The 25242-nt window shown below is 57.9% G+C and overlaps 1 protein-coding gene across 1 annotated transcript in view; it reads right to left on the reverse strand.

Annotated features, from left to right (window-relative positions):
* SLIT3 (slit guidance ligand 3) overlaps window positions 1–25242 on the reverse strand; it is a 530647-nt gene that overhangs the window by 51899 nt on the left and 453506 nt on the right. Inside the window, exons 11-14 of the mRNA XM_059699139.1 lie at window positions 22569–22640; window positions 19055–19126; window positions 8122–8265; window positions 6813–6976 (exon numbers count right to left, since the gene is read on the reverse strand). Coding sequence (XP_059555122.1) covers window positions 6813–6976; window positions 8122–8265; window positions 19055–19126; window positions 22569–22640 — 452 coding nt within the window. The remainder of the gene's footprint in view (window positions 1–6812; window positions 6977–8121; window positions 8266–19054; window positions 19127–22568; window positions 22641–25242) is intronic.

A 25242-nucleotide genomic window follows, 5' to 3' on the forward strand; every position in this document is an offset into this window, starting at 1 on the left:
GTGGGTGGAGGCCAGAAATGTTAATCGCGGCGTAGGCACGTGAGCAGAAGGGTCCGTCCCCAGGCACAGCCCGCCTGAAATGCCACCTCCATCGCTTCATTTTTCATGATCGAAACGACCCGGGGTTTCTCGGAGCCATTTGTTCTGCCTAATGCTCATAACCACCCGAGAGTATTTTTAACTTTCCCAGGGCTTTAGAAGTCGGTTCCCATCTCACTGCGCATTTGTCACTGCCAGAGACGCTGAGCCAGGGAGGGTAACGGCACCAGGCGGCCCGGGGCTCACTCCGGGCCGGTTCCGGCAGGAGAGCGCTCGGGGGACTTGCAAAGCGGCCGTAGAACGAAGCCCGGCTGAACCGGGTCTTGGGAGAGCTGACGTCACGGGCACTCCTCCTCCTGCCCGGGGGGTCTCCTCCCCTCCCGGGCAGCTCAGAACAAGGACACTGGGTACATGATCACAGAGAAGCTTTAATAGATCGGGTGGGGAGGGGGTGGAGGCTATTTTATTACGGACCCCTGGCTGGGCGGGGAGGGAGCCCCAGTCGCCCTCTATGATGGACGCGGCTGCAGCGCCAGACTGGCCCCGCCCGGCTGCTGTCACCAGCCGTCTGCACTCTGTCATCCTTCTGGCAACCCGTTTGTGGAGCGGAAGTCACGGCTCCGCCATCACCCGATGACCATGGACCTGACCAAGCACACGCCCAAAGCTCTCTTCCTCTACCTCCAGTATCTCTAAGGCGGGCAGGATGAAAGAAAGAAGGAAAGGAGCAGGAAGAGGGATGGGGGCCGCGGGAGGCCTGCCAGGCTCACCAGCTTGGAAAGAGAGTTATGTGGACAAGCGAAGGGTCATAAGTCATGAGTGGAGTCAAGAGGACATTGCCAGGCGCAGTGGGCGAAGACGGGGACCAGACACCGGCGGCTGGAAAATGCCAACTGTGCTAATGGTGCAACAGCTGTTCCAGGAAGCTCTCCCCGCTATTGTGAATGTAGCCATATGCCTGAGGCAGAGGGAGATGCCAATGGCCCATTGGGCACAGCCTGGTCACAGCCTGCTGCTGAGGACCAGGGAGGTGCCAACAGGAGGGTACTAAGATGGATACACTCCCCAGGGCCTGGCCCTGGCACGGTGGGCAGTACCAAGAAGCTCAGAATGCCCCCCTGACCCTGTTCGGAGGGAAGGGGATTTCTCCAGGCCCAAGGATTTGTTCTGTACCATATGGATCTTGACATATTTACTCCAAGAGGAGGACCCATATAAACAGTGCTGCTTGCTCTCTTTCTTACTCAAGTTATTTTCTATTAACAGAGGTAAGCTTGAAAGGGAATGTTAAAAAAGGAAATTTCAATTCCCCATCAACTCAAGTCAAAGTCTTTTTGATTTTATGATGCAAGACAATGGGACTGTCCACAGCTGGGAAGGCTGAGTACTACAGACATAAAGAACATTCACGCTGCAGGCAGGGGGCCCTGGGCAGGTCGGTGAACCTCTCTGAACCTCGATGTCCTCATCTGTAAAATGGGACTTATCGACAGGGTTGTCGTGAAAACTGAACATGGTAGTGACGTAGAACAGCGCAGTGCCTGGCCCACAGGAGCACTCAGTACATGGTAAGGGATTCAGAGAGGTTCACAGGACTCCCAGGTACTCAGCCAGGCGGGCACGTGGCTGCGCGGTAACCTGAGAGAGGAGATAGTCGAGTCACACATCCCCGGGGGAGCCCAGAGCCCCCGCTCCTGGGCCTAGGCCAGGGTTCGGTTCCCATCATGGCTGTCTCTCCTGGGAGAGGGCACAGGCTCCATGACATGCACCATCAACACAATCCTCTGGTTACACTGGGTCCAGGATTTACCAAGAAACAAGCTGAATGGGTGGCGCCAAGACCCCTCTCTTCATTGTCAGACAGCAGGTGTCTGCACAGGCATGTGGCACTGAACTAACACCATGGAAAGAACCTTCGGCCTCCATGTCAACTGCGCTTGAAGGTCAAGGGAACAGACTTCAGTCTGCATGGGCCCAGGGCCCAAGTGCTCCTAAGGAGTGGGGGTCAGGTTCAGAGGAGTCTCCCAGGTGCCATCAAAGTCTTGGACTCACGCCCATGGCCCCATTCCCCTGCTCACATCCCTTCCCATAAAGACGGTGGGTGGGGGCGGGCCTAAGCACTGTGACCTTTGGGTTCACTACACTTGGGAAAATGACCTTGGGCTGGGCTTCTTCCCTGAAACAATGGGGCACAGGCCTCGGGTGTACCCGCTCCCTTTGCGTGGAAGATACCACCGACGGTTTCTGAGCTTGGACCTGTCTCCTCTACCCGGCTGGCATCCAGACTAGATTTGGGGAGTGGCGGCTCCATTTGGGGGGGATGTGGATACACATCTTAGCCTGGCCTCAGGGTGCTTCTCCGCCCCTTTCCGCCCGTATCTCTCCCTGGAGGGGAGGCACTCAGCGGTGTGGAGACTCCCACCCTGCCCGAGGCTGCCCCGAGGGTCTGGCGGGTGCGGCTGCGGTGTCCGGAGCAGAGAGGTGTCCAGCGGTGCGGCGGCGGGCCATGCTGCAGGAGAGCGCGGGGCCTTCCGCGGTGCTTGACAGAACCATGTTCCGTTTCCATCGTTCCACCACATGGTTAGATCAAGCACAAAGGAAAGCCCCGCGGACCGGGCAGTCAGGTCAGGAAGCAGCGTCAGAGAGAGGACAGCTCAGTGGAAGCAGCGTGGAGAGGCGGGAGCCGGAGGAGGCCCCACGGAGCGTGATTAGTACCAGGAGTGGGGGCCGCGGGAGCACTTCCGAAGACAGGAGCCCCCGCCCCGAGCCCACCCCAGGAGAGACACTGGAGGGGGGGGAAGGGAGGGGAGAGACCCAACACCTCCACTCAGGATGTCGGGGCAGAACACACCCTTCCCCAGAGAAAGCAGCAGGTGTCCCTCACGTCACAGCCTGAACTGAGGCTCTGCACCCAACGCGGTCACCCCTCTGATCCCAGACGACGCCAAATTCAGCAGAAGGGCCTGCTGTGTGCTCAGTCCCGAGGCCCGCCAAGCAGAGCCTCCCCAACAGCCCGCCCAGCCCCTTGCTAGAGACGCGCCACCATTCCCGGGGGCCTGGCAAAGCCGCCACGATCTCCAGGAAAAGCCCTCCGATGCGCCACAATTCAGGAGTCGCCTCAGTGTCCTTCAGGGTCCCCAGAAACCCCCTGGCTGATGGACGTCCCGCCCAGATTGCCCGAGATATAACGGGGGGGGGGATGTCTGAGGGAAAATACACGTTTCTAGCAAGGGAGGCAGAAGGGGGAGCCAATGGGGCCCCGCACTGGGACGGAGACCCGCAGTCACAGGGGTCTGAGGACACGGATTTCACAGAGGTGCCAGTGCTCCCAGGAGGGGCCTCTTTCAGACTAAGAGGAGGAAGGAGGGGAGGACACCAGTTCTGGGCCCTTGGTGAGTTCCTGATTTCTTCCATGTGAATCACGGGGTGGGGTGGGGTGGGGAGGCAACAGCCAAGTATTTCGGATGCCAAGGCCCAGGTGAGGATGCTGGGCTTATGTCCCCGGGATCCTACGAGAGATCAGGCAGCTTTCATGCACCTGCTGGCTCGGGACTCCCCCCACCCCCACCCCCCAGCCACTGGGAGGAGACGTGTGTACCTGGAAGAGACCTGATCCAGGGCCAGGTGGCCCCCCCGCCCCTGCCCTGCGTTGGAGGGACGGGGTCACTGTCCTTCCACAGTGTGCTTTTGGGACGAGACCATCTTAGCATCTGGACGTGCACCGGTGTCTGCAGTGGGTGGCCAGGCAGCCAAGGGCACCGCGCAGCTCTGGGTCTGGCCCCTGGTTCTTCCTAAGCCCTCCCCGCTGACCGACCAGAGTTGGCCGCTGTCATTCAGACCCAACCCTGCTTGGACCCTGTAAGTGCTCTGGTTTGGGGATCTGGCGCTCAGGCGTGATAGGCCCTCGGGGCCACAGCAGGGACACAGCCCGCTCCTGCCCCAGCTCCCAGCCTGAATACCAATGAGGCTTTCCTGCTCTCTGGTCTCCTCAATGACAGCCAGGGGAGGGGCCAGGGAGAAAGCGATGGAGTCTCCACAGCCCGTCAGAGCTGGGTGTCAGAGCTTGTCCCTTCTCCTGTACGGCTCCGTCTCTCCCTCTCTGGCAGGGTCTGGTGAGCCAGGGGCTCTAAAGCTCTAATTCCCTGAGTGCCACGCTGTCGGCCACCTTTGCACATCTGGTGTCCCCACCTCTGGACTTTTCTCCAGGAGAGTTGCCTCTTGCTGCCGGGTGCCCACACACACAGTGGCGGCGGGGGGGAGGAGGGGTGGGTGGGGGGGAGGGGGGGCGGGCTGGGGTGGGGAGAAGGAGGGAAGACAGCATCTTCCAACTGCCCGTGCTCCCCGGGGTGGGCTCAGGGTCCCCACAGCCAGATAGCGCCCTTCGGGGAGGACGTAATCAGGCAGTCAGATCACCCCAGCTGGCAGCCTCTGCCTCTAGCCTGACCTGCTGCCCAGGGAGGTGGGCGCGGCTGATGGAGCAGATGCAGGGCTGCTGGAAGCCCAGACCCACCATGAGGGGCTTTCTGTGCTGCAGGAGCCGCCCTCAAATTGGCTCCTAATTATATCAGCTGCCTCTGCAATGGGGCGCTTTTAGGGGGAAGTAAAACGCAGAGTTATTATCTGTCAAATCCACTACGTGTCACCTGCCCCTCCTCCTTTCTTCCTGGAAACAGCGTTAGGGCTCTGGCTCTGCTGCCCAGCATCCCCCAGAGCCCAGGCCTCTGGGCTCAGCAGCTCTCTCTCTCCCTCCTCTGCAGCTCAGGAAACAGAAGCAGGCAGCATGCTCTCGCTTTCTCTGCCTTCAGAGCAATAGTAGAGGGAGGGGCGACCATCATGTCTGCTTAGTACGGATGAAAACAAGGTATTTAGAGAGGGTCAGGCCAGGGGCCGCCCTTTGTCCTTGTCTGTTGCATGTGTATTTCCCACCATTCCTGCCCCACACAGAGCAAGCAGCTGATCCTGCCGTGCAGAGGCAGGTAGGCTGGGGCGAAGCTAGAGTCAGAGCCAGGCTCCACCGCCCTGGGTCCTGGGTCCTGGGTCTACTTGCTACTTTCTCTTTCTCCTACTTGCCCCTCCCCCCCATCCCAGCATACAGTCACGCCTGTGTCCTTGGGAGACGCCAGTCTCAGACCCTGCCCCCCAGAACCCGGGCATCGATCTGGAGCCCGACACCAAACAGGACCCTGTGAGAGAGGCTGAGGGTCGGTTGGCACCTGCCTTCCTCTCCCTCTGATTGCCCCTCTTCTTGAGCACAGCTGCCTGTCAGAGCGAATGAACGCGGCCGTGGCCAGACAGCCCGGGGACGGAGGGGACGGTGTCAGTCAGGAGGAGAGGCCCCTGGGAGGGATGGCTGAGCCTCAGGGGCAGCCCTGGGTGGGGGAACTTCAGACAGGGTTCAGGGGTGGGGTGGAGGGAGGAGCCATTAGACTGGGAAAGACAGTCATTCAAGGAGCTGGTCCTCCTTCCCAAATGCTCTTCTCTCCCAGATGCTGCGAGGAGCAAGCTAGGCCGGGGTCTGGCCCCGCCTCCACCATGGCTGGCTGTGACCTCGGGGTGCCTGTCACCTCTGAGCCCTGGGCTCCCTCTGCTGCAGGGCGGGGCCAGTCCTGCTGGCCACACAGGACTCTGGGAAGAACCAAGCAGAGCAGGCGGCACAGTGCTCACCAAGGCGAGAAACTGCTCTCCAAGCAGACGTGCTGCTCTGGGGAGACCACCGGGAGCAGCGCCTCCTAGTGCCCAGACCCCCTGTTACCCCCAAGCCTCTCCAGGTGTTTGCTGCTGTTGAAAAAATAAAAATAAAACAGCTGAAGTCATGCACGTGCTGGCTTTTCTGGAGACGTGGACTCAGGGGTCTGACTTGGAGGACAGGAAGGGCTTGCCAGCAGCAGAGGCCTGCCCTCGGGCCCTCTCCGGGCCACCCAGCTGGCGCTGCCCGGGAAAGTGTGCTTCCGCACGGCACTCTGGGGCGGGGAGAGGAGAGGTTCTTGCTGACACGTGGATTGTGAGGTTGGCGCAGCATCTCAGCACGTCCTATCGTCCTATCAATCTCTTACCGCTGGAACACAATGCGGCTTGGTGATTTTTTTCCAGGAGCAAATGACAGTCATCTTTAACTGCCCATTCCCCTAACTACTGGGTCAAGGAGAGCGACCTCCCTTTCCAGGAAGAGCTGAGAGCCTCCTGCCATTCAGCCGGTGTCTTTCCTGGGGAGGAGGGGAGCCAGGCGGCGGAGGGAGCCTGGGGACCGGAGGGCAAGGCTTGCTCTTTGGCAATCAGAGTTACCAGTCTGGCGGGGGGAGCTGGCAAAAATATCTGTGAAACCTGTAATCCACTGTGGTTGAAGGGCTGCACCAGGTGGTCTTAGAGGGGAGAAAGAGGCCCCCAAGATTGTATGCTGCCTGCAGCCTGGCCTGTGGAATATCTCTCTACCTGCCACTTGGGGAGCACGCTTTAGACACTAGGAAAAAATGCATAAAAAGCCCGTCCCAACCTCTAGCTTCCACCTAGCCCCGGAGATACGCTGCCGCCTGGGCTCCGTCTCTCCTGAAACCACGCATCCCCCTGCCACCCCCCTCCCCGCCCCATGATTTTACCGTGTGTGTGTGTTTTATTTTAAATCCATAAGGTAATTGGTTTTCTGCAGGACTAACTGAATTTCCCCAATTTAATTTGCAAAGCTGCTCCCAGGAGCCACTGCAGCTCGCTGTCCTCCAGATCGGATTACGGGCCTCCAGGGGCGCCGAGGGGAGGTGGGCCCGCCCTAACTTGATTACCTGAGCAGCGGAACTTCTTGCTCTTGACCTGGCTGATGCGCTTGTTGGCCAGGCGCCGGGGGCTGCTGCAGCGCGCCCCGCTGGTCTCGATGGGGTTGTCCTGCAGGTAGTCCGCCAGCCACTTCAGATGGCAGTCGCACACAAACGGGTTTTGGGCTAAGTGGCTGGGAGAGGGAGGGGCGCTCATCAGGTGTGACCTGTGGTGCCCACACCACCCCCTCCTGCCTGGTGCTGGGCCCTGGCCATCCAGTGCATGGATCCCTCCCTCATCACCCCAGGAGGCCTGGGGGACACCGGGGCTGCTTTCAGAGGGGACCAGAGAGGGGCTGGGGACTCGGCCTTGCCCACTCGGGGCAAGACCTGCCACGGATTCCCCCCCCCCCCCCGACCCTCACCCACACCAATCCTGATGGGCAAAGCGAGCTGCAAGCCTAGGGTGTGTGCGTAGAGAAGACTGTGTTTCACGTCTCTGAGCTCTGCCACACAGGCGCATAAGGCAGCTGGCAGGGCGACGGGCACATGGGGGTGTTCCATAAAAAGCAGCGGCACGGCTGCTGTCATCGCGCCATCGTGAGCAGCACCATGGCCTCGCTCTCCTTGGCTCAGTAAGAAAACCCTGCAGAGCTGCACACGGTGCCTGGCACGTGGTAGGGGGCCAATAGGTAGCAGCTGTTCCTGCTCTTTATTGGTGCCTGTCTCTTGCTACGGGCCAAGTGCCAGATGACTCAGACGCCCCAGGCTCACGGCCAGGCCACCGGCTGGGGTGAGGGTCTCAGCGTGGGGCTGGAGCATCAGAAACATGGCCCGAGACCTGACCTGTGCGAGGTGGTCAGCGATCTCACGGACCTATCTGTGAACATGTGCAGTGCTTGGGAATGAGGAACTGCTCCCAAGGCGGGAGGTGAAATACTCCCAGGGTGCCCGTATCAGAGGGTAGCCGGGGTGGGGGTGGGGCTCGGTAGTGGTGGGTTATCCTCAGAGAATATAGTGGCTGCAGTGAATAAGAGAGCAGTTGAAGGGCAACTCTGCCTGGATTCAAATCTGGATTCTCACTAGCTGTGCAACCTTGAGTAAGTTACCTAACCACTCTGAGCCTCGGTTTCCTCTCACAGAACCGGGGGATCATAACAGCACCTACCGCAAAGGGTTGTTATGAGGCTTAGAGGTTTGTAACCAGGGGAAGAACCAAGCGTGGCGCCCTGCATGGTGTGAGCTCAGAACAGGGGAGCTGTACCGGTCGGTGCCCACTCTGCCCTCAAGCGGGGGTCCCCGTGGCCATGTGCGGTCCCTGCGGCCTGGGCGTACTCACAGCGTCTGGATGGCCTGCAGAGGGGCAAAGAGCCCCTTGCTGATGGTCTGCAGCTTGTTGTCATAGAGGGAGAGCAGGTTGAGGTTCTGCAGGTCCTGGAACGTGTTCACCCGCAGGCAGTTGATCTTGTTGGCATTGAGGAGGCTGCAAGCACAAGAGAGGTGGGTGACTCGCTGATCCTGGTCGTCAGCCGTGGGCCCAGGGCTGATGCAGGGACCAGGCTGCAGAGCTCCCTCGCTCTCCTCGCAGCCGGGCTCCTGCTGCTGAGCAGAGAGAGAGGGTCTCGCCTTCCTGTGGCCACAGACACTTAGAAGATGCCTGGGCACGGGAATGGGCATGCGGGGCACCATGGCCGCTGTGCCGCCCTCTGCCATCATCTGGAGCCTCCCCTCGAGCCCGTGCCCGGGAGGAAGGCTGGAGATGGCACCCATGTGCGCGGCTTTCTGCTCTAGAATGCAGAAGTTCCAGGGCTAAAAAAAAAAAAAAAAATCATATGCACAACTGTTTCCAAGCTGTAGTTGACTGACTAAAGGCCATTCTGATTCAGAAAAGTCCTTGGTTCTTTGGGATCACTTATTCCACTGGAAATCTGATGAAGCGATAAAGCAGTGGTTCTCAACCTTCTGGCCCTTTAAATACAGTTCCTCGTGTTGTGACTCAACCATGAAATTATTTTCGTTGCTACTGCATAACTGTAATGTTGCTACTGTTATGAATCGTCATGTGAATATCTGATATGCAGGATGGTTTTAGGCGACCCCTGTGAAAGGGTCGTTCGACTGCCAAAGGGGTCGCGACCCACAGGTTGGGAACCGCGGCTATAGAGCATCCTCCCAGAAAACACACATCCATGGGTGGGCTTGTATTGCACTGTTCTCCCCCCCCCCTCTCTCTCTCTCCCTTCTCTCTCTCTCTCTCCCAGCCCCCCCCCCCCCCCCATAGAAACATGCCTTTCAGGTGGAACTCAGTCCATCCAGCACAGGCGATGCTGGGAGGAGTCAGGGAGTTTTCCAGATGCAGCTGGAAAGTCAAGCAAATTTGGGTCCCCTTAGGATTCACACTCCGCAGACTGACTAGTGGTGCCCTTGCCACTGGCTTAAAGTAACCTCCCAGTCCCTCTTAAAGGGAAGCAGGGGAGGGGGAATAGAACTAACGAGCTAAACATGGAAGTTTCAAAATTCCTATTTTCAGGGCTGGCCCAGAGCTTCCCTTGCGGGGAGCAACCCTTGAGGCTCATAACAGACTGTCTTGTCTCCGGGGGCCCTTGGGCTGGCAGCGGTGGGGCTGCCCTGGCGGCGGAATCATCTGTGCCACCTGTTCCTGCTGCAGCCGGTGTGCGGGCAGCTGCGGCCGTGACAAGTGGAGGAACTGCCTGTGTAATCTGGCAAACAACGGGCAGGGTCCCCAGGGCTCGCACAGATGTCCTCCTGCCTCACGCTGGAAAGGAGCTCGTGTTGCTGGAACACGTCTCGTGTTTGCCAAAGTGCCTTTCTGACGGCCTCGTGTTCTCACAGTAACCTGGGCAGATGGGCAGAGCGCGCCTCTCAAGTCACAGGCGGGGAAACCGAGGCTGAGTGGGGAGGGGCCTGCCTGAGGTCACAGGCTGGGAGTCGTTATGATCACTGGGGCTGCAGAGGGACCGTGTCTTCTGTATGAAGGCCTCACCTCCTGCCCACGTCTGCCCCCTTTGTAGCTCCCTCGCCCTAGGATTTCCTGTGCTTAATAGATCACATTCTAGTCGAGGCCCCTCCATGTGGGGCATTCTGAGAAGGATGCCAGGGAGCAGAGAAACAGGGAGCAAAGCTAGAGAGCCCACAGGACCAAGCACCCAAGAGTTAGGGACAAACGGACCCTACACACACACACACACACACACACACACACACACACACACACACACATACACACATACACATACACACACATACACATACACATACACATACACACACATACACACACACACATATACACACACACACACACGTTTTGATTGGTTTGTTTCAAACAAGAAGTATGTGGTAAATGACTTGTTCCAAACTTTGATATTCAGGGCCTCCCGAGGGCACTGTCTCGGCTGGCGAATAGTGAACCATTTAGCGAAGAGGCCCAGTCTGAGGTGCCGTCCGATGGCCCAAGGATAGGCTCCTCCCCGCAAGACAGTGCAACATCCCACATGTGAATATGTTCATTCAGTCCTCCCAGTGTTTAAAATCCCCCTCTCTCTCTCTCTCTCTCTCTCCCTCCCTGCCCCCCTCTCTTCCCCCCTCCTCTCTCTGTCTCTCTCTCTCTCTCTCACACACACACATATAACAGATTTCTATTTTCTTTTGAAAAAAAAATTTAGAATCTGGGTCCACTAGAGGCAGCTATGGAGTGGCTGCCCCTTTTGATAGAACATATGCCCTGTTTGCCACAGTCCTCACTTCTCCCTATTGTCTACCCTTCACTATTCCATCTACCTTGCCTGCCTGCGTAGGCATTTAGATTTGAGATGCTAGTGCAGATGCATAAGCCCAATTGCAGGGCTTGGTTCTGGGGAGTGCAGGACGCTGGTCAAGGCAACCGTGACCTGCCTTGAAAGTGTCCAAACTGCATCCGCTCTGGCACCCTCTGCTCCCCTCAGAATTCCCGGGGCTTCTTTTTCAGACCCAGATGCGTTCTCATTCCCTGCTGCTTCCAGATCTCTCGGCATAGGGTGCTATCTCAAGGATGTGAGGTGTCTCACCACCCAGGCTGGCAGAATGACTCGCCAAGACAGCACAGCGGGTGGCCTGTGTGGATCAGGAGCTCAGGGAAACACGAAGGGCGCTGGCTTGGTCCCCTTTGCTCTCCCAGGATGTGTGGCTCCTAAGGCACGACTCGGGGGTGCAGGGAGAGGCAACATTAAGCTGGGTATCCAGATGGAGGTGCCGACGGCCTCACTGATCCCAGCCCGGGGGAGGCCTGACAGCAGGTCCCTCCTCTCTCCTCAGGAGGAAGGCTGGCAGCCACTCCCCCCTCTGCTCCGTGCATGGAACACGGACAAGTCGGAGGGGCACTTAAGAAACACCCGGAAACACAGCGCCAAGAAGGTGAGCAAACATATTAAGAACCTTATGCCATATATGCCAGGTCCCTTGAAACAGCAAGGATGGACCGGCTCCCGGCAGTCATGGAGCAAATAGAGAGCACACAGCTATTGGAAAGGGGGTTCGGCAGCTCGACAAGAAGGCCTGAGCACAGGCCTTCTCCCTCCTCACTGCGGGGACCGACGCGCCCTCTTTCTTGATCTGCCCTGGTTCTCGCCCCTGAGACACGATGACAGTCATGACACAGACCACGGTCTGTGTGCAGCCCTGTGCTACGCACTCTCCATAGCCCTTTCTGTGCCGTATTTCCTCTCACCCGCATGTCCTCATTTTGCCGATGAGGACACTGAGGGTCAGGGTGGCCCCCCAGCAGTAAGTGAAGCTCCAGCCACTCGACTCCACAGCTCATCTCTGACCCACTACGTACAATCCACATTCTCTCCTCCTGGCCGATGGAAGGGGTTCCCGTTCCTGGGGAGGGGCGCTCTTGCCTGGCTCTGGAATGCGCTGGGCGCGCCTCAGGTGGACAGGGTCTGGCTGGGTCTAGGTGACGCTGCTGGCCTCTGGGTTGTGTAGAGGCACCTTAGGAAGGACTTGGCACCAAGTTGGCAGACGGGCTGCTCGGCACACAGCCGTGGGCACAGAGGGGCCGGTCTTCACTGACGGTTCACCCCTGCACCATGCAGGGCTGCGGCCTTTAGGGACCACTGGCTACATGCTGATTTGGGGGGTGGTGTGCTCGTCTGTGCTCCCCTCTCCTGAGCTCTCAGTCTCCTCTGGGCAGGCCAGGGGACAACGATGAAGCAGAGACAACAGCCTCCCTTATGGAAGAAGGGGCGCTCCAGCTTGCCATGGTCAAGAGGCTGCTGGTATGCGGGCTCAGAACTTGGACGCCCCAACTGGCTCCCAGCTTGATGGACTTACAGTTGGAACCAGAGAGTCAGGGGGCTGGGGGCATGTCGTGTTCATAACTATTTGCCCAGTAGCAGATCCAACCGTGCTGTGGGGACACCTGCTCCCAGACCCAGCACCCAAGGGAACCTCAAAGTCATATAAACAAAAGGGAAGGAGTGCTGCAAGAATCAGGCCAGGTGAGCATCTGTGGTCACAGGACCTAACAGGTGATATGTCAGGTCATAGCTAACAGGTAATAAGTTCTATGTGTGGCCAGGCACTCACCACGTGCCTGTCCAATATTAACTCCCCGAAGCTCCCCACAGCCCGATGAAGTAAGTGTTCTCTCCACCTGACAGAGGGCACCCCTGGGACTCAGACAGCGCAAGTGCCTTCGCCCAAAATTGCACAATTAGCAACCGGTAGATTGAGAGCTGGATCCATGTCACCTAAGCCCACAGACTTTACTCCTGGCCACCGGGCCCCCGACGCTCAGCCCACTCCCACTAAGGGACGGGAATCCCAGAGGGCCTCCGGGAGGCGTGGGCCTCATCCTCCCAGCCACTCCTAGCCACTTAGCAATGAGTCCATCACAGAGCCAAACCAAAAGAGCCGGGCTTCACAGAGGAGATGAAGGCGAAGGGCGCCACCTCCTAAATTCACCTCCCAGGGTAGCTCTGCCGGCACCGGCCGCCCCTTCTCGGAGCACTTTCAGCGTCCACATATGTTCCGTGTCAAGAGGGATTAGCGCTCAGCCCATCGACTAACCAACACAACACGCTGCGGAGAGATAATCCTTTCCAGGAGCTGCGCCTGCAGGCAAAGCCACGCAGGAACCAGGAGCCGCTGGGGACCAGGGCATGGAGCTGGGGGGCGTGGACCAGCCCGTCCTACTGAGGAGGGCTCCGGCCTCCAGGCCTCCCGGCCTCCTGTCCTCCTCCCGCTGGGGGATGGGCCTGGCCGGGCAGGAAAGCTCCCAGGAGCTCATCACTCCGCAGCTTGTACTTCACTCACTCAGGTCCAGGCAATACGGGGAGATGGACCACAGGAGGGGAGTGAGGTCCACCCTGATCAGCGAGAAGCACCCACCACACCCAGTCTCCCAAAGAGGCCACCGGGCAGACCACTGGGGCCCCATTTTTAGCGACTACCCTGGGCTGGATCTTTTCATTGCTAATCCCCCTGGGCCCACAGCCTTGGCTGCTAGGCTAGGAAAACACAGACACCTGGGGTCAGGTTTAAGGATGACTTGCATTCAAATCGCCGTGGCAACGCCAGCGGTCCACATGTGGCTTCAGTGGCCCAGAGCTATCTTTCCCGGGTGTTCATATCCTCATAGGTGCCGTGGGCCGCGGGAGACAGTGGCCTCTCTCCTCCTGGGATAGGGAGCTTGTGTGGAAATGCCGAGTGCAAACTCCAAACTCCGCAGTGCAGGGCCTTCTCTGAAAGCTGGTGCCAAGGAGGAGCGCAGCAGCCCCTCCCCGGAGAACAGGGAAGCCCCTCCAGGAAAGGGGGGCAAAGGGCGGCTTCACGGCGCCCCTGTTCCTAACTGAGGCTAAGGAGTCACTTGCTGCTTCACACACACTCAGATGCAGGTACACGGGAGGAAAGATGGCACCCACAACCGCAGGGCATGGAACACTTTCTTATAAAGGCTCTTTGTGGTTACACACAGACCTCTGTGTATCTGGGCAGTATTCCGCACCATCACACATCGGCATAAATGGTTAGTGAGGGCACCCGTTAGGGGAGCGCCTCTGGACCCCTGATTAAGCTGCCGGATAGAGAGTCAAACCTCCCTCATTAATTTGTCTTCACCTTTAAAAAAATTTCTTTACAATTAACCTTCTGCCATCATGAATTTCTTTATCCATTAACTGTAGTGAGAGCCACTCTCCCGCCTTAGAACAAACATGCTCTGATCCTTCCCCTATGAAATATGGGGGATTTATTCTGACCTTTGGTAGCTTACTGAGGCCTGACCCGGGAGGAGCCTGGTGATGCCTGGCGCTGTGAGATCGAGGGACTCTGACCTGCCCAGAACCTCCTCTGCTCTGTGCATGGGTGTTCTGGGCCAGGTCATGCTACACGCTCACTAGAGGACACGGGGAGCCCTCCTAGTCCAACAATGGCGAGGAGACTGTCCACATCTCTCCTGATAATGACTGCACCGCTGGCCACTGGTTGTCATGGTGACGCCGGATGCAGGGGAAATTGCAAATGCAGCAATGCCATCGGGTGGCCGGTCTGAAAAACAGGATCTCCTTCAGCTCCACAGACTCAGGGGGGCGCTGGGGGCAGGTTGCACACAGCTGGGCTCCCCCAAGGCAACCAGCGGGAAGCTGAGGTCCAGAGAGCCGGGCGGGGGAGCCCTCACCTGTTCTCAGGAGATCAAGGGACCTCCCCTGGTGCCACAGGCTTGTCCCTCCACCCCCCAACAGCAAGTGGGGGAGGGGGGAAGGGAACCTGCCTATTGATGGCTACCTGGTTACCAGTAAGTCCTTTAAGAGGAGTCCACCATTCACTCAGTGACCAAGCATGGAAGGTCCCAGACTTGAGTCTCCCCAAGGGCTTTCCTTAGGAAGCTCCGGTGCACAGAGGGAAGAACTCCTCCCTCCAGGATGAGTCAGAGAGCATGTCTGCCTCTACTGCTGGGAGCAACCTCAGCCTCTCCCTCTCCCCAGTTTAAGGACCCGCAGCTCCTCGATCGCCATCTCCCAGGGCTCAGGGGGAGCATCGGTGGGGCAGCGACCCCCAGCCAAAGCACGTTCCATGGAGACGAGGCACCAATTGCAAGAGGAACTGACCGCAGCCCCTTCCTCCTGGGCGGAGTCGGGGAGGATTCCTGCCCGGGTTTCCCCAGCTAGTTCTGCGGACCTGCCGTGCCTGGGTCTGTAGCAGGAGTCTCTGGTGTGGATTCCGGAATCAGACTTACATGCTGACGGTGGCCAGGTCACTCAACCCTCCAGTGCCTCAGTTTCCCCATCTGTAAAGTGGGCTTCCATCATTTCTGTAACCATGCGATGGGATGGTGCACGTGACGTTCCCGGGCACAGGCCCCGGAACACATTAAGCATTCAGTAAAAGCAAGCGCGTTTATTAGCGGCAGCGGCGATACCAGGGAAACAGCTGGCGAGGGAAAGTGAGCTGTAGGGAGTGACGTTTTGCTCGCTGCCCGGTAATTGGCATGTTGCTTGGCAAACTCTGAGATCCTCAAATGGTCTTGTCTGCCTTCCAAGAAAATCAAACAACAGGTGCCTGGCTTGTCTTAACTGATTCCAGCCCCAAGACAGTCTGGTTTGGTTTAAGACCTCCTGGAGCAGGCTTCACATTGGATGTGGCCAGCGTTCCACAGGAGCGTCCACCTCCAGTGCCGGCCGGCCCCGGGTGAGTGGCCTTTCTACGCACACCACGCAATCACTACATGGTGCTCCCTGGAAGAGGGGAAGGGGGAGGGGCGGTCACAGCGTAGCCTTCAGATGCCCATCAGAGGAGGAAGTGACCTCTTTTCTTGCTTGAGGGAGGACTGACCCTTGAACTGCAAGGTGAGGGATTGTGGGGGGGCACTCTGCAGGCTGTGCACCCAGGATCACCAACTCCATGAAGTCCCAGGAGCCCAGGAGCCCGGGGGCAGAGGGATGGAGAGGAGCTAGAGCACAGCCCTGCTTCCGGCGAGGAAGAGATGGAGGGAGCCTGGGACAGGTCCTGTCTCCGGTTGTCCAGCTGCTCCCGTCCTTGTCATTGGGGGCAGGTGCCAGTGTCCTCCCTTGGATTCTGAGATGTCTCAGGTCTCAGCAGTTTTGGAGGTGGTCTCTAAGCACACTCCTCGCTCAGATGGGCACCTGACTCCCTCCTCAGCCCCCTGCTTGAGGTGGACCGGCTGCCCCGTACCCTCCGAGTATAATGAGGGTCGTTGCTAATAACAGATGAATGTGCGTTCGTGCAGTGAACGTCTGCAGGAACTGACGCTGTTCAGGGTTAAGCACAGGGTGACATACCAGCTATTTTGAAAATGATGCAGGAAGGTGTGTGCGTCCCAGGCTGGCAAGTTTGGTGGGAAGGCTGAAACGTTTAGAGAATGGGGGAGGGGAGGGCAGGCAGGACAGCGATGACCATGCACCCACTTTCTTACTGGCAGCATCGGGACAGGTGCCCAAAGGGAAATAGCCAAGGTCACGCCATGGGGGAAGGCGTGGCTTTGTGATGAGTGGAGAGACAGAGAGAGGAGAAAAAACACAAACCTCTCGCAAAGAGCCTGGGAGTCCAAGGAGAGGAAATTACCGACTGCCAGGGCATTCTAATCAGAGCCGTCTTATCAGAACGTCTCCCCGTCTAACGAGGAGAAAGCCAGTCTCCAGCGGGCTGAGCGCTAACTTAGATCTAATCAGGCCTCCTTCCAATGCTCAGCAGGCCAAACCCCGTGGCAGGGACCCTTGCTGGTCCTTTCTGCAAACAGCCGGCCCGAGCTGTGTCAACCTTAGTCGTGTGTGTGTGTGTGTGTGTGTGTGTGTGTGTGCGCGCGCGCACACACGCACATGTGCTTTTTTTCTCTCCCAGCTACTCAGCTCCATCTGCTTAAAATCATAATGTGAAGATGGAGTTGCCTGCTTGGCCCAAGCAAAGCCCTGCAGGTCTACTAACCCCTGACTGCTGCAGCTCCAAGCTGGGATACATTTCCTCTTTTAAAAACACACATTTATCGAACCTTCGCTGCGTGCCATGTACTGTGTTCAGCTCCTGGACGCACGCTACGTTTCTCCTTCACACACGCAAGGGCATTTTCCTCCTCACACCAAACCCAGAGTGTAAAAGGACATCGGAAAGGCTCCTGCTCCAGCCCCAGCCCGTGGAACACAACATCCCCCCCATCCACCTCGAGGCCGATGCTATGGTTACTCTTCTCTCAAGGGAATAATCGCTACAGTTAACTGGCCTTACGGTGGCGGCCAGTTTCTTTGCCACAAGCAGAGAACACCACCTGTGAATCACCCGGCGCCCCGCGGGGCCCTGTCCCGTCCTTCTAACAAACGGCCTCCCAGGCCCTCGGAGGGCTGGGACCCCTGAATATGAACGTGCCCCGCAGCGAGGCGGACACGAGACAGAGCAGAGGGAGACGCAGAGAGGAGGCCAGCCTTCCCCTTGCTCTCAGCCTGCTGCTCTGATGGGCGTGCTGCCTGGAAGCTGGCGGGCACCTCCTCGAGACATGACTCACACACTGTTGTCCGAGAGGAATCTTAAAGGGCGCCGGGAGGCAGGGGGAAAGATGTGAGGAGGGAAGGGCTGGAGGCACAGCCTCGCTTCCTCTTACAGGAAGCGTCTTGGGCGCCACCCTGTAAGACGTGCTGCCGCCCTCCCTCTCTCCATCCTCGCTCCTGGCCTCTCACCCCCTGGAGACCCGCTGGACTTCCTGGTCTGGAGCCTCACACTGCAGCTCCGCTCAGGAGGTGCCCCTCCCCTTCCTCGCTGCCTGTGGCTTGGAGGTGATTTTATTTTATTTTTTTAAAAAATATATTTTATTGATTTTTTACAGAGAGGAAGGGAGAGGGATAGAGAGTTAGAAACATCTATGACAGAGAAACATTGATCAGCTGTCTCCTGCACACCTCCTACTGGGGATGTGCCCACAACCAAGGTACATGCCCTTGACCGGAATCGAACCTGGGACCTTTCAGTCCGCAGGCCGACGCTCTATCCACTGAGCCAAACCGGTTAGGGCTGATTTTATTTTTTGAAAATATATTATTATTGATTTTCAGAGAGGAAGGGAGAGGGAGAGAGAGAAACATCAATGATGAGAGAGGATCATTGATCGCCTGCCTCCTGCACACCTCCTCCTGGGGATTGAGCCGGCAACCTGGGCATGTGTCCTTGCATGGTTCCCGGGAATGGAACCGTGATCTCCTGGTTCATAGGTCGACACTCAACCACTGAGCTATGCCAGCTGGGCAGAAAAGACGCACAAATACACACACACACACATATGCACACACACATACACACGAACACATTCACACACGCACGTACTCATTTGAACTCAGATGCACACCTCAGTGAGCATGCATCCCGTGCTAGTCAGAGAGCGGAGCCTTCTGAGCCACAGGGCCACATGAGCTCCCCGAAGTTTCTACACCTTATGCTCTCGGTTGCTCACAGGATACTCGAGAGCGATTCCTGATCCCAGCAGGCATCGTGGTGCATGGAGCCAACATGGGCACGGACATGCACACATACCCGCCCCCTCACACCCACAGAATATACATGTAGATGCCAAAGCTACCTCCTCACAAACCAGAGGTAACTCCCCCACATCATACAACCTTAAAGTACAGGAGGAGCTGAATTCCTCCCCTCACCTCTCCACATCAGAGTTCACGTAGCTTCTTCAAACACGAAAGCGCAAATGACCAGAATGAAATACAAGCAAATAAATAATCCCAGAGCTCAAAATTCAAGGCAACAAATCTTCCTTAAATTAAATAAACACTTCCCTCTCGGCCATATCTTACCAGATGGAGTCACATCGGTGACTGATTAGGCGCCTCTCTAATTCGCTCACCCCCCTCCTCAAGGTCACATGTCTGCCGGCAGCTCCGTGGCTTCAGGACTGGGGTTTGGTGTATGTTTTAGTTCCCTGTCCCTAGCACACGCCCCAAAGATCCTACTCCTTGCAGGATTCAGCTAGGGCCTAATCTCCAGCCCCCAGCCTATGGTGAGCGCTATGCCTGGGCCAGGCTCCCAGCCGTAACCTGTAGGTTTGTTCACACTGACCTTGGACTTCCTCTGCCCACTCCCTGGCCCTCCTTCCAACAAAAGGAGGTGCTGCAGGTAAGGGGCACAGCTCAGATTTACTTTTTCCTGTTGGTGGGTGGAGAGTCAAAAGAAGAGCACTATGGAGCAAGGCTCCAAGTTTGCAGGACGGAGCCTGCCAACGGTCCCAGACACACACACAGCAACCAGTTCCTACTCACAGCAGCTGCAGGGACACCAGCCCGTCAAACAGCCCCTTGGCAATCTCGGTGATCTTGTTCCCGTAGAGCACCCTGGAAAAGAATGCAGAGACGGCGGTCACCATGGATGTGTGGCCACCGGGACCCACTCATGTAGGAGGCCGCCACCTCGGCCACTCGGGGGGAAGGGCTGTCAGAGTCCCCTTCCCCATCCGTCTCATCCCTTCTCGTCACCAGGGAGGTGGCCGCAAGTGCCACCCGGGCTGGGGGCACAGGCTGCCCAGGAGGCGAGGAGAAATGGGCTCTACGCTTTCGCTCCTGGGCAGCCCAGCCCAGTAAGCGGCCCCCAGTGGGAAGAAGCAGTCCCTTTGTGGTGCCACCCGGACCTGCCAACGTGACTCACACCCCGGCAATAAATGCGATGTGGGGGAGGCTGGCTGGCCCTGTGTCCGCTCCCCTTCAGTATTGATCAGGCTGAGCCCAGCCCACAGGCCGTTTCCTTTCAGTCTCCCATCGCATCCTGGGAATCCTGAGCGGAGTCCTCCCATCATCCATCTGGACAGGCCTCTGCCTGTCTGGGGTCCCACCCAGCTGGCTCAGAGACGGCTGAGTCAGGGACTGGCTCTCAGGAAAAAGGGGGGACAAGGAACTGTGAGCTCGGCGGGATGGCGGCTTCTACACTCCACCCTCCTCCTGTCCTCTGAGCCCCCAGAACCCAGGACGCCGGGTTCTTTCACCCCTCATGCTGGGTGTCCAGGCATGGGCTGGTCTCCGGTGACTTGGGAAGCTGGGAGGAAGGCTGCTGGGTCTTCCACTCCGGCCGGTGCCCCGTGGCTCCCGCTGGCCCTCGGCCCAGGCACGAAGACCCTCGGCCTCTCTCTGCCTCACTCACGGCACAGACGTGCTGCCTCTCGGGCCCGGCCTCCTCTGAGATGGAGGGAACTTAGCTGAGGAGGGTTTGGTGTGCACGTGTTTTAATTCCCTATGGGCCCTGAAGCGCCCTGAATGAACACAATTCACGCCCCATCCAGGCTGCTGTGTGTCTTTGAGGAGGTAAAATGTGAGGATGAGGAGATGGTAAATGGGAGCAACCAAAACCCGTTTTCTAGACGCCACCAGGAGTGAAGAGTGAGTGTCTCGCTTGGCCCCCTGGTGTGTCTCACGAATGTTTCAACAAATGAATGACTAAATACAAGCCAGCATGATGGCTCAGGCTCACATTCTAATTCATATTAACGTCCCGCCGCGCACTGTGCCCAATGCCATAATGTCACTGCCTGCTCGTCTCCTGATGCCCGAGCTTCCGCATGGCCGAGCTGGTGGGCGGCGGGACCAGGGGTCTGGGCAGGGGGCCCCACATCATCCATCCCGCCTCCTGGGGGACCTCCCCCAGCCTAGTGGGTCCGAGCACACCCTGCAGGCGGACGGGGCTGTGGGTCCCCAGGTGGCATCTGGGTGCGGACTCTTCCTGCTGCCATCTCTATACCCTGCAGCTTGGCCCCGCCTTCTCTTCCCTGGGAAGGGTCTCCTGAGTATTTTGATTACTGCTTCTCACTACCTGTCACCCTATTTTTACTGCTTTCCTCTTCTCATTATATCATGTTATATTACCGATATATAGGGTGGGGTGAAAGTAGGTTTATAGTTGTTCGTATAGAAAATAACCAATAATAATACAAGAATAAACTGTGTTTTGCATACTCACAGCTGTAAACCTGCTCCCCGCCACCCCCTCCCGTCATACTTATTTACTGTAGAAACATTCTGGGCCTCCCCACCAGCCCTTGAAGACAGGCTGTGGTGACACCATGCAGCCAGAGTGGGCCCTAGAGCTGAGGACGGGCCAGGCGTCCAGCACAATCACTGCTGAAGGACGGAATGGACAGGGATGGGTGGAGGCTTTCCGGCCCTTTCCCGTGGCCACTCTGAGCTTGGACTGAGTGTCGTGTTGAAAGCCCACGAGGCCCGGGTCTTGCCTGTCCAGGTCACTGCCATTCTCAGTCCCCACACTGCTCCTCAGCACAGAGGGTGACACTGAGGGGTGAATGTATAAACTGGGGGTGAGGGTGGGGGGGCACTTCCCTTAAACAGGGCCCCGATACAGTTCCGAATCGGCCAGCGGCAGGCCAATTTCAAGTCCGGCAACCATACTTTTCCTGCCGGACCGAAGCATCTCGCTGTCTTCAGACTATTCCCACATCCTGGCAGGGGGAAACCGGACCAGGGGACCAGGCCGGTGGGGCAGGGGTGGGATCCTGGGGGCACATGGCCACTCTCTCGTCTCCTCTGTGGTCATCAGATGCAAATCTCACACGCAGTCCTGTCTGATATCCCAGCCAGATGTCCTACCTGATAAATGAAGCTAATTTTCTCTGCGAGCAGCAAGGCCACGGCTGCATGGAGACACCTCCCTGACCTCCCGCATTCTCGGTGGGGTGGGGGCAGGTGGGGAGCTGTGTAGCTTCTTACCTGCCCACTGGCTAATGAAGCAAAGAGGCAGAGCGTGGGCACCGGCCTCTGAGCCGCCACCAAGGACAAAAGCAATACCGACCGGTGATGCCTTTGCTGTGTCCCACTGTTTACTTTTCACCTCACCCCGTGGCAGCAGAGCAAGAGGATCGTGAATTCTGGGGCCGAATCCAGCCGCTCCCGCTGGTTATGGAGGACTTTGGATGAATTACATGTGTCTATCCACTGAGGTTTCTTTTGTACCATAACTACGTGTCAGAGATCCAGCCAGGATTGAAACAATAAAACCCCCAGTCTATGTGGAGCTCGGACGGAGTCTGTCTTAGAGGGTGCTGTGAGGAGGGAACGGCAGGGCTCCTAGCACAGCACCTGGTACGCAGCAGGCGCTCAATAAAAGCTGCCGGTTGTTCTAGTTGCTATGACCACTGTCACCGAGTGTGCTTCGGGCAGGAAGGTATCACTGTCCCCTGTGCCCAAGGGTGAGTCACTGACAGTCAGGACAGAGCCCCGCCCCTTCCTGACCAGGGGTAGGGTGGGAGTGGGGGTTTCTGAGCCCAGGACAGGCAAGTCTTCTGTTCCACCCAGTGGGCAGCCCTAGGGTTCCCAGGCGGAGGAAGGAAGGACTTGTAGGGTGGGGCTGGTTTGGAGAAAGAGTCTGAAAACCAGGGGAAGAACATGAGCTCCTGCCTGGACCAGGCCGCATTCGTGGGGCAATGGGTAATAAACATCGGTTATAAACATCTGTTACAAGCCTCACCCCACCTCCCCGGAGAGCACGGCCCAGGCCTGCGGGGTGGGAGGGGGAGCGTGGTTAGAGTAGAAGATGCATTGGAATTAAAAGCCAATAACTGGGAAGGCTGCCAGGCAGTTAATCGATAGAAATAATGCATTTGGGTTGTAGAAATATTCCCCAAGATCAATTTCCCCTGAAGAAATATTTGTTTCCCTTACCAGGCTGCCACAAGTGTGTAAGGGAACATAAAGCCTTGACAAAGCCTCCTGAAAACGATGGATGTATTTCCCCTCCAGCCCCTCCCCCAGTCCCTGGCAACTACTCCCCACTTACAGTGACGTGAGCGATTTCAGACCCTGGAAGGCATCGGGAGCGATGTCCGATATCTGGTTCTTGCTGATGTCTCTAAAAACATGAACGTGAGAGTCTGAGAACGTGGCTCAGAGGTATAACGGCCATTCCTACATGCAAATCAAGCATTTCAGGTATCAAAACGGTGAGAACTAATTCACCAACCAATTTATTTAATCAGAGCGCAAGAGAAGGGCTTCAAGGCCATTCAGGTCAAAATATACGGAATGTACTGCATGCATCTCACTCTCCTGGCTTCAAAGCACGCCCACCCCTGGCACCTGCCCTTGATGGGCTTTGCACATGCAAGCCCTCCTTTGGCAGGTGGGAAACTGCGCCCAGTCAAATCAGGGCCTTGCCCAGGTCACCCTGCCGACAACGACAGCACAAATGAAGCAGAACCAGCCCCACCCAAACACAGGCCAGGCGTCCTCTAAGTGGCCCGTCCTACCTCACGCCTCAGCAAACGCTCATTTTTCTCCCCAAAAGTCCTGAGTCATTTCACTTCCCCAGTGATATTTCCTCCTTGACCTGCGAGGCTCTGAGCAGGACTTGAGGCTTCACTTGGCTCAGGGCATCCTCCAGCCCTGTGGGTACCTCATCAAGAGGGTCCCACAAGATGGCGCTGAGACCTGGACTTGGCGCAGGCAGTGCTCCCTCCATAGGAGCAGCCCCAGGCCCATGACGTCCAGGCTTTGTGACACTGTGAGCGAGAGGCAGGCTGTGTGAGAAGGCAGCTGGCCTGGCCTGGCTGGTGGAGGGGCTTTGGGGCCTCCTCAGGGCAGGAGGTTGCTGTGTTCCAGCATCCCAGCGACCTCTGTGCATCCCAGCGACCTCTGAGCATCCCAGCGACCTCTGAGCATCCCAGGGACCTCTGTGCATCCCAGCGACCTCTGTGTATCCCAGCGACCTCTGAGCATCCCAGCGACCTCTGCGCATCCCAGCGACCTCTGAGCATCCCCGGGACCTCTGTGCATCCCAGCGACCTCTGTGCATCCCAGCGACCTCTGAGCATCCCAGGGACCTCTGCGCATCCCAGCGACCTCTGAGCATCCCAGGGACCTCTGTGCACCCCAGCGACCTCTGAGCATCCCAGGGACCTCTGCGCATCCCAGTGACCTCTGCGCATCCCAGCGACCTCTGTGTATCCCAGCGACCTCTGAGCATCCCAGCGACCTCTGCGCATCCCAGCGACCTCTGAGCATCCCCGGGACCTCTGTGCATCCCAGCGACCTCTGTGCATCCCAGCGACCTCTGAGCATCCCAGGGACCTCTGTGCACCCCAGCGACCTCTGAGCATCCCAGGGACCTCTGCGCATCCCAGCGACCTCTGAGCATCCCAGGGACCTCTGTGCATCCCAGCGACCTCTGTGCATCCCAGCGACCTCTGAGCATCCCAGGGACCTCTGTGCACCAGCCTCGAGCTCTTGCTAATGGCTCTTCACGGAGGAAGACTGTCTCTCAGGTCACTGGCTCTGGGATGGCCTCAGGCCCCCATCGCTGGGCAGGGAGATGCTCCAATCTCAGCGACAAGGAACCACTCCCGCTCTTCCCCTCTAACAAAACAAATCAATAGGTCCTTGCTCTTGTGCAGAAGAGGGCTAGGTGGGGTCTTGGCGGGTCAACGAGGAGGAGATGGAATAGGGAGAAGAGAGCACATCGAGGCGGATTCCTGAGCTACTGCCTCCTGCACATCCTGCCCTGCTTCTCTCCCTCCAACATCCTCAGAGCCCTGCCGCCCCCTCGCCGGCCTCGCTCCTTCCCCTCCCCTCCCCGTCCCCAAGGCCTGCAGGTTGAAAGACACTTCACAGGTCAGGTGTCTTGGGCAGCGCTGCAGGCTTATCTCTTTAGCTGCCGAGACGGCCTCTGACAAATCCACAGATTGTGCCTGCGAGCTCGCCGGCTTACCCCGGCTTTCCTCCGGCGCTCCATTTTTGTCTAAGGGTCTTAACAAGCAAATGCCCGGATTATCCTAAGCTCGCTCACCTTCAGCACCGCTGCCTAGCAAGGAATTTCAGGCGAGCACACAAGGTCTGCGTTCAGGTCTGAGAGCAACTGTTTCATTGCTGTTGTTTCTCCTGACGCTAGACGTCCCCGAGGTGCTCGGACGTCTAGCATGCAGAGGGAGTTCTGTGGCCAGTGGGGAAGCCTTGTGGTAGCCTGGTGAGGGCCACCTGGGTTCCAGTCCCCAACGAGACTTGGTCCCAGCCTCTGCAGCACTAGGTGCGTGTCTCGTGGTTTTGGAGGTGGTGGGGACAAGGAATAGTCCAGGTGGGAACTGACCCTGTGGTCACTTCGTCCTCATCCTAACTCTGCGGGAAGGAAGCGGCAGCCCTGCGGGGTGAGGAAGCGGGGATGGGGAGTGGCCGGATGCGGCTGTTCAGGCTCAGAGTTGGCACCTGGAGCAGCCTTGCTCTCACTGCAATGGAGCGGCTCACAGCGGCACTGGATAGGAAGGCAGCGGAACGGCTGAGGGTGCCCACCTGTCTCCGTGCTCAGCCCCTCCCAACCCACCCAGGGTGGCCCCAGAGCAGACTCTGGGTGTCTGGGTCACTCTCGACGGGTGGTCCTCAACCTCAAAAACGTCACGGGGGCGTTTATTAAAAGGCAGAGTCTGACTGGGTTGGCTGGGGAGTTGGGGTAAGAAATCTGCATA

Source organism: Myotis daubentonii, chromosome 5 (genome assembly GCF_963259705.1).
Source record: "Myotis daubentonii chromosome 5, mMyoDau2.1, whole genome shotgun sequence".
NCBI lineage: Eukaryota > Metazoa > Chordata > Mammalia > Chiroptera > Vespertilionidae > Myotis > Myotis daubentonii.